Genomic DNA, 9302 nt, shown 5'->3' with positions numbered 1-9302 from the left:
CATTCTTTGTTTTGCCCATAGATTCCAGTGTCTTTTTTGTTTTTAGTTATTAGGCTTGGACTCTGGGTCTGGGCGCTGTCCCTCAGCTCTTCAGCTCAAGGCCAGCGCTCTACCAGTTGAACCACAGCGCCACTTCTGGTTTTCTAGTAGTTTATTGGAGATAAGAGTCTCACTGACTTTCCTTGCCCGGGCTGGCTTTGAACCTCAGATCTCAGCCTCCTGAGTAACTAGGATGACAGGCGCCTGGCTTCCAGTGTCTTTAATTAACTTCTCAAAATGTATCTGACAAATCAACTTTCTGAATTCTCCCACATGGTAAAATGTGGTTGTTGTCTTCTCACATTTGATTGACAGTGTTATTGGGTATACAGAACATTCAGTTCATAACTAATCCCCCCCCCCCCCCCCCCGCCAGAAAGTTGACATGATAGCCCAGGAAGACACATACTGAAGATGATTGATATTTTTTCACGATATGTGCAGGAAATAAGCTCATCTTACTTTTTATGTAATTATCATTGGCGTGCAATACTTGAATCTGAATTCTGTCCAAACCTTTCTGTTGTGATTCAAATGGAACAGAGGGGGATCTTCTCAAACAATAGTTGTTATCATGGCAACTGGATAGGTAGGTTCTATTTCACCCATCTGACTCTTACCAGCAGAGAGACTTTGCTACAGGCTTTCCCTTTGAAACTGGAAGATGAGCTTATTTCCTGAGAAATTGGTATGGTACATTTTGAGCTCTTCACTTTAGCACTACAGTTCATTTGTCACTTGTGATTCTTTATTCTGTCATAAAATATGAAAAAAAAAACCAATTACACTGTTTACTAACAGAGTTACTCTAGAGAGAGTAGAAGAAACAGCTGAATAGAGCCAGCTTTTTCCTGACAGGTATCAAAAGAGATGGTAGAAGGAAGGGAAATTGATAAATGCGGTGGGGGAAAGCCCTCAGAACAGACAGTAGAAACCACTTTATTAGAAGTCAGTATGGGAGAAAAAGCTTTTGCCTTTACATTCTTCCAACCTTGTGTGCATTCACCATTGGAGTCAACATCTTAATAATCCAACAGAGAAGGACAGTTTAGCATCTAGCTTATTGAGTAGCAAATAGTTTACATGCATGTATGAAAGGAGGACAAACAAAACGTATTAAAATTGTTTTAAGAGTGGAGGGAAGACGGATATGGGTAGTGATAGGGTAAGACTGATAAGAGGGGGGCTGGGAAGGTGGCTCAGTGGTAGAGTGCTTGCCTTGCATGCATGAGGCCCTGGGTTCATTCCTCAGCACTATGTAAGCAGAAAAAACTGGAAGTGGCACTGTGGCTCATGTGGTAGAGCAGTCGCCTTGAGCTGAAGAGCTGAGGGACAACACCCAGGCCCAGAGTTCAAGCCCCACGACCAAAAACAAAAAAAAGACTGATAAGAGGATACACTGTGTGCATGTATAGAAATGTCTCAACAGCTGGGTGCCGGTGGCTCATGCCTATCATCTTAGCTACCAAGGAGGCTGAGATCTGAGGATCACAGTTCAAAGCCAGCCCGGGAAGGAAAGTCCATAAGACTCTTATCTCCAGTAAACCACCAGAAAACCTGAAGTGGAACTGTGGTTCAAGTGGTAGAGCACTTGCCTTGAGCTGAAGAGCTGAGGGACAGCGCCCAGAGTTCAAGCCCCGTGATCGAACAACAACAACAAAAAAATTCTCAAGATCACAAACTGCACAACTAATATATGCTAACAAATAAAATAAATCTTAAAAAACACAAATAGGAAGTCCTCCATCAATGTTCATTGAATAAATAAGAAAAAGCCCATGACTTGTGTTTTTTTCTTCTATATTATTGTTTAAAAGTCTTATCACTTATTAGCAGAAGAAAATAAGGCTTCATGATATGGCTACTTTATTAAAATGTCAACTAGACAGTGTAGCCAGATCTTGCTTATTTTGTTTCTCTTTCCCTTTAGATGACGTGTGTGTGTGTGTGTGTGTGTGTGTGTGTGTGTGTGTGTTGCAGAAGTTGTCAGCAACAGAAAACAACTCAGCACACTTGAATATCAGGCACAAGACCCAGAGTTCCATCCCTAGCAGTGTTTTAAAAAAAAGAAAGAAAGGGAAAGGAAACATCAGTTTCTTTTCAGACTTTTGTTTGCAATAGTTTTAGCTCAATGAGAAGTGTGTAAAAAGTTAGAGACATGGAGGGAAGTGCTGGGTGTTTAGCAGGTAGAAGCTGTGAGGCCCAATGGAGAGGAAGATTTCTGAGACTTGAGAGAAAAGGGCGTCTGACAGATGTCTAGAGGACTTTCTCATAGGTGCCATCTAAGATCTTTGGTCCAATCAGAAGAGGTAGATTGCCAGACTGAGGAATGAGATCTAATGGCCCATCAACCTAACGGTTGGGCATTCAGAGCAAGGCAAAATGGTTTAGAGTAAACTTGTGTGAGTTTCCTTGCAGTAAGCTACAACAGTACCATCTTTGAACAGCACTGCCTCAGATGATGACCCATCTGAGCATAAGATGAAAAAAATATATATTGCTCCTAGAACATGGAATTTTGATGTGATTTCTTTGTTAATCTAGTCCAGATCTTTCTCTCTGTCTCTGTCTCTCTGTCTTTCTGTCTCTGTGTCTGCCTCTCTCTCTCTCTCTCTCTCTCGGTATGCTAGGAAATCAAGATTTAAGATAGGAAAGAACTGATTCTAAGTTTTGACCCCAAAACCTGAGCAGAATTGAGGTGACAGATTGTCATCACTCAATCAGCTTTTTCTCCTGCTTCAACATTTATGGAGTTTAGATAGAATTCGGGGTTGAGCTCAGAGACAGAGTAATTGCCCAGTTTGTACAAGGCCCTGGGTTTGATTCCTAGAAACACACACACACACACACGTTTGTTAAAAAAAAAATGATCATTTCATCATAGCCAGAAACAGTTCTTATCAATATAAGATCTCATACTTTTTCAATAAAAAAGTAATATAAACTGTATTAAAAATCCAGTTCTACCAGGCGCCAGTGGCTCACGTCTCTAATCCTAGCTACTCAGGAGGCTGAGATCTGAGGATCACGGTTCAAAGCCAGCCCAGGCAGGATAGCCCATGAGCCTCTTATCTCCAATGAACCACCAGAAAACCAGAAGTGGTGCTGTGGCTCAAGTGGTAGAACGCTCGTCTTGAGCTGAAGAGCTGAGGGACAGTGCCCAGGTGCCCAGAGCTCAAGCCCATGACCTACAAACAAACAAAATCCAGTTCTAATCCTGGAGACAAAAAATAAAAACCCACAACCCCAAATTGTGGCCATATGAATTTTCTAGTTACTTCCCAGTATTGAAATTGTGGGGAAATGACCTGAGCTGGGCCAGTGAATATGACCTGGCTATTACTATTTCTCAGAACTAAGACCTCTCCTGGAAGTATGTCAGATATAAGTGTATAGATGTGCAGGTGACAGACACACCTACAGAAGTCTCCTAGCTATCAAACACTAGGTCGAAATTGCTTCACAGGGGCTGGGAAGGTGGCTCAGTGGTAGAGTGCTTGCCTTGCATGCATGAGGCCCTGGGTTCGATTCCTCAGCACCACATAAGCAGAAAAAGCCGGAAGTGGTGCTGTGGCTCAAGTGGTAGAACACTTGCCTTGAGCTGAAGAGCTGAGGGACAGTGCCCAGGCCCAGAGTTCAAGCCCAACTGACCAAAAAAAAGGAAAGTAATTGCTTCACAGAGATGTGTATGACTATGGTATTAAACTACTAAATAGCTAAAAGGAAGGTTTATTTATAGTTTCTTATTGGGGGCTTTCTCTTTCAAGACCACCTGCGTAATGCTACTTCTATTCTAACCTTCCCTGTTACCCAGTCTTATCTAACCTAGGTCCTTATCTCACTTTCTAACCTTTTGCTTTTTTATTTTTCTCTCCAGACAAAAGACAGTGGCATTTTGGCTTCTTGTTTCTCTCCGGACTTCCTGGCTACTTGAAAAGGGTGTGCTCCTGCCCAGTGACCAGAAGACCTAGCTCAATACCCAGTGGTGAGAAGACCTAGCTCAGTACCCTGTGATGCTCAGGGTGAGAAGACCTAGCTAAGTACTCTGGGAGTCCAGCAGCTGCCCCTGATACCTGTGAGCTCACACCATGCTCCAAATAGATAGGTTCACAAGAAAGGATGTGTGGTCAAGCGATGCTCACATAACAAAAAGCCTGTCCTTCAGAAACTCTGCATCACTTAAGACATGAGGTATCACCAGAGTTGGCCCTGCTTGTCTGCTCTTGTCCGGCTGTAGTTTAGATGTTCCGATAGACATCTCTCTGCCAGCAGGGCCCGTGACGGATGAGAAGGAACAGTAGCACCACGAGGACACCAGACACCAGGCAAAAGGCAATAGCGAGGATCACCCTTAGAACTGTGGAAAGACAGAGGAAGGCATTCGTGTAAAAATCTGTGCATTAAGAAAATCTGAAGAAGCCAGGCACCAACGGCTCATGCCTGTCATCCTAGCTGCTCAGGAAGCTGAGATCTGAGGATCACAGTTCTAAGCCAGCCTGGGCAAGGAAAGTCCTATGAGACTCATCTTCCATAAACCACTCGGAAAACCAGAAGTGGTTTATTATGGCTCAAGTGGTAGAGCGCTGGCCTTGAGCTGAAATGCTCAGGGACAGCACCCAGGCCCAGAGTTCAAGCCCCATGACCGACAAAAAAAAAAAAAAATTCCCATGGTCCTCTCACATTACTAACTTTATGATGCTGCCTTTTTTTTTTTTTAATGAGTCTCACTGTATAGCTCAGGTTGACTTCAAACTACAGATCCTCCTGCCTTAGCCTTCTGAGTAAATGTTTTGCATTTCTTCCCCTGTAACTAAATTACTGATTATTCTTGTTCACCAGGTCCAAGTAAAATTCTGAGCAATCCACTGCAATCAACTGAATTGAAAAGAAATGTAATCTTTCCATTTACTGAGCCTTCTTTTCAGGTAAATACGGTGTAGGAAGGACATGTTGAGCGTGTGTGGGCTATGGAAAGCATTTTTCAGGCTGATCATGTGCTATTGTTAATCTATACCTTTAATGATACATGAACCTCCCCCACCTTCCCTCCTTGGTAGCAGTGGGGTTTTGAACTCAGTTTATTCTAGGCCTTGTAGGATGCCAGGCAGGTTTCAATCACTAGAGTTGTATCCGCAGCCTCTATACATATCCCTATGATATGTATAACTTCAGTCTTGAGAAAATATGGGGTAGTTTTAAAGACCAGATACAAAATTACTATCACGAGCCGGGCACTGGTGGCTGACGCCTGTCATCCTAGCTTCTCAAGAGGCTGAGATCTGAGGATCACAGTTCAAAGCCAGCCTGGGTAGGAAAGTAAGACTCTTATCTCCAATAAACCACTAGAAAACCGGATGTGGTGATGTGGCTGAAGCAGTACAGTGCTTGCCTTGAGCTGAAGAGTGCAGGTCAGCACCCAAGCCCAGAGTTCAAGCCCCATGACCGACAAAAACAAAACAAAATCACTATCACACCAGAACATTTTGTCTCCTCTACACACACCCTCATCCACTACAGTGAGCACAGAAAAGTGACCATTAGTTCTCTTATCACTGTAAAAAAGAAAGATCCAGGCGCCAGTGGCTCATGCCTGTCTCAGGAGTCTGAGATCTGAGGATCATGGTTCAAAGCTAGCCTGGGCAGTAAAGTCAGTGAGACTCTTTATCTCCAATGAACCACCAGAAAACCAGAAGTGGCACTGTGGCTCCAGTGGTAGAGTGCTCACCTTGAGCTGAAGAGCTAAGGGACAGCACCCAAGCCCAGAGTTCAAGCTCCAGAACAGAGAGAGAGAGAGAGAGGAGGTAGAGTGAGAACATGTTTCTATTGGTTTAGGAAATGAAGAGAAAACCTCTCTGATCCCAGTACCTCTCCCAAGTACTTCAGGCACATAGATGAAAAGTCACTGATTTTTGCCTTGTAGTTGGAAAGAAACAGGCAGAGAGATTAGATAATCTGGTTGGGGGGCAGGGTGTTATGCAGATAATATATCTGGAGGCTTTGGACAGTCTCCGTATTCAAACACCATCTATCACTAATGACTTGCAAGCTCCAATCTCTGGCCTTAATCTCTCTCCAGATGGAGGCTCCTCCTATCCAGTGTATCTCTGGCAGACAGGACCTACCCCCCCACCCCCTTTCCTTTATCTATAGTATCTTTGCTTTCTGTGGTTCATTTACTCATGTTGGCCTACCGTTTGAAAACATTACATGGAAAATTCTACAAATAATGCATATGTTTTAAATGATGCACAGTTCTGCGCATCCCTCTCCATCTCCCCTCGGACATATAAGTGTAATACTGCTAGCATTCACATAGCATTTGTTGCAGTATGTTCTGTTTTTTTATTATCATAATTTATAAATTAAACCTATTCAAAGCCGGGCGCCAGTGGCTCACGCCTGTCATCCTTGCTACTCAGGAGGCTGAGATCTGAGGATCACGGTTCAAAGCCAGCCCAGGCAGGAAAGTCCGGGAGACTCTGATCTCCAATAAAACCACTCAGAAAACCAGAAGTGGCCCTGTGGCTCAAGTGGTAGAGGGCTCGCCTTGCGCAAAAAAGAAGCTCAGGGACAGCGCCCAGGCCCTGAGTTCAAGCCCCAGGACTGACAAAAAAAAAAGTTAATAATCATCAAACTTTTAGAGACTTTCTCTCCTCTCTCTCTCTCTCTCTCTCTCTCTCTCTCTCTCTCTCTCTCTCTCTCTCCTTTCCCCCTCTCCCTAGTCCCGGGCTTGAACTCAGGGCCTGGGCGTTGTCCCTGAGCTTCTTTTGCTCAAGGCTAGCACTCTACCTCTTGAGCCACAGCACCACATCTGGCTTTTTCTGTGTATGTGGTACTGAGGAATCAAACCCAGGCGCTTCATGCATGCTAGGCAAGCACTCACCCACTGAGCCACCTTCCCAGCCTGAGCCTTTCTTTCTTTCCCATCCCATATCTGATCTGTCAGAATAGCTTCTTGGTTCTATACTAAAAATCCAATCCGTAAATCACCTACTTCTCCCCGTGTTGGATCACTGTAGTTTGCCAGGACCACTACAACGGCCTCTCCTAATTTGTTCTCTAGCTTCCACTTGGCCTTTGCTTCACACTCTGTTTTAAAGGCAGCAGCGGAATCACCTCAAGTCAGCCGTGCCACTACAGTAGCGAAAGCCAAGTAGGCAGTGGGTGATGGTGTCCATCCTATGAGGCTTCAAAACCATCTGTTCCCCCCCCCCATCACTCTCTCTCCTATCATTCTCTCCTTACACTCCCTGGCCACACCGTCATTCTTACTGGTTTTCAAACAAGCCACACACACTTCCTAAGTACTCTGGCAACAGCTGTTAGCATTGCCTGAATGTTCTTCCCGCAGGTCTCTTCTGTACTGGGTCATAGCCTTTATCATCTTTGTGTAAATCTTGTCTTCCCCGTGACTATTCAAAACTGTATCCATGGGCTGGGAAGGTGGCTCAGTGGTAGAGTGCTTGCCTTGCATGCCTGAGGCCCTGGGTTCGATTCCTCAGCACCACATAAGCAAAGAGAAAAAAGCTGGAAGTGGCGCTGTGGCTCAAGTGGTAGAGCACTCGCTTTGAGCTGAAGAGCTGAGGGACAGTGCCCAGGCCCAGAGTTCAGGCCCTATGACCAGACCCAAAAAAAAAAAAAAAAAAACTGTACCCATATACCCTTCTTTATTATATCCCTCTGACAATTTGACAATTGTGACCTTTCATCTTCAGAGAATTTTTATTACATTTATTTATTTATTTATTTAGTTGGTCATGGGGCTTGAACTCTGGGCCTGGGCGCTGTCCCTCAGCTCTTCAGCTCAAGGTGAGCACTCGACCACATGAGTCACAGCATCACTTCTGGTTTTCTGGTGGTTTATTGGAGATAAGAGTCTCATACACTTTCCTGCGTGGGCTGGCTTTGAACCACGATCCTCAGATCTCAGCCTCCTGAGTAGCTAGGATGACAGGTGTGAGCCACTGGCACCCGGCTTTCGTTTTTTTTTCAAATTATCTTCCCACTCTTGTAATTGAATATAAGCTTCAAGGATGCTATGAATTGTGTGTGTGTGTGTGTGTGTGTGTGTGTGTTGTTGTCATTTGTGGTACTTAGGACATAGTAGAAGCTAATAAATATGTGTAGAAAAATTAGCAATCTGGAACTCCTAGGTTGCCAACTTACTCCAGAGTTTTTTCTATGATGCCAGATGCTTCTTTGTGTCACAAGAAGGCAAATAGTAATTCAGTTAGAGCCCGGAGGATGGTATCATTGGTCTTGCATATGTCATTAGGAGGTTAAATAGGGTTGAAGAAGGAGCTGTGGGAGAGTCATGCGACTGATACTGAAATGGAGGTGTATCACACAGGCCAGTTGGAACATGGGAAAAGGTACATTCAGGGGATTTAGGCCGAGTTGTTTTCTAGTTTCCATGGGGGTGGGGTGGGTAATAAGTGGATGTAGTGAGCTACTATTATACATGGAGGTGTCACAGCCCATTCTTTTACAAAACAGAACAAAACAAAAAATCTCTGGAAAAGAGAAGATGGTAGAGATGTGTTAGGCTTAGTAGGGAGTGATGGAAATATCTTTGATAAGATACAGAGCGCAGGGGGCTGGGAAGGTGGCTCAGTGGTAGAGCACATGCCTTGCATGCCAGAGGCCCTGGGTTCGATTCCTCAGCACCACATAAGCAAAAAGAAAAAAGCCGGAAGTGGCGCTGTGACTCAAGTGGTAGAGCGCTAGCCTTGAGCTGAAGAGCTGAGGGACAGCGCCCAGTCTCAGAGTTCAGGCCCCATGACCGGACCAAAAAAAAAAAAAAAAAGATACAGAGGGCACCAGGCAGGGGCTCACGCCTGTCATCTAGCTACTCAGGAGGCTGAGATCTGAGGATAGAGGTTTGAAGCCAGCCCAGGCAGGAAAGTCCGTGAGACTCTTATCTCCAATAAACCACAAGAAAACTGGAAGTGGCACTGTGGCTCAAGTGGTAGAGCGCTCGGCTTGAGCTGAAGAGCTGAGGGACAGTGCCCAGGCCCAGAGTTCAAGCCCCAGGGCCGACCAAAAAAAAAAAAGAATTCTCTACTTAGATGTGGCAGTAAGGGTTGTAGATTTAGACGGCCAAGGCCTGGACATTTCGCTCATGCTGAGCATGGATTGAGGAGAGCAAGCGCAGGATATGAAACAGGATGAAGGGGTGTTAGAAGGTTTCTTTCCAAGAGAAGCTGGCTACAGAGTCTGAGAACACAAGAAAGTTCAGGGGCTGGGAAGGTGGCTCAGTGGTA

The 9302-nt window shown here is 44.8% G+C and overlaps 1 protein-coding gene across 1 annotated transcript in view; it reads right to left on the bottom strand.

Moving 5' to 3' along the window:
* Window positions 1-3722: 3722 nt before the first annotated feature.
* Window positions 3723-9302, bottom strand: part of Acp3 (acid phosphatase 3) — a 30963-nt gene continuing 25383 nt past the window's right edge. Inside the window, exon 11 of the mRNA XM_042665918.1 lies at window positions 3723-4396. Within this exon, the coding sequence (XP_042521852.1) occupies window positions 4278-4396 (119 nt within the window). The 3' untranslated portion in view covers window positions 3723-4277. The remainder of the gene's footprint in view (window positions 4397-9302) is intronic.

This window comes from Dipodomys spectabilis, unplaced genomic scaffold (genome assembly GCF_019054845.1).
Source record: "Dipodomys spectabilis isolate Male_0828 unplaced genomic scaffold, ASM1905484v1 ptg000360l, whole genome shotgun sequence".
Classification (NCBI taxonomy): domain Eukaryota; kingdom Metazoa; phylum Chordata; class Mammalia; order Rodentia; family Heteromyidae; genus Dipodomys; species Dipodomys spectabilis.
Note: the sequence above shows the minus strand (reverse complement) of the source record. Positions and strands in the feature narration are given on the sequence as shown.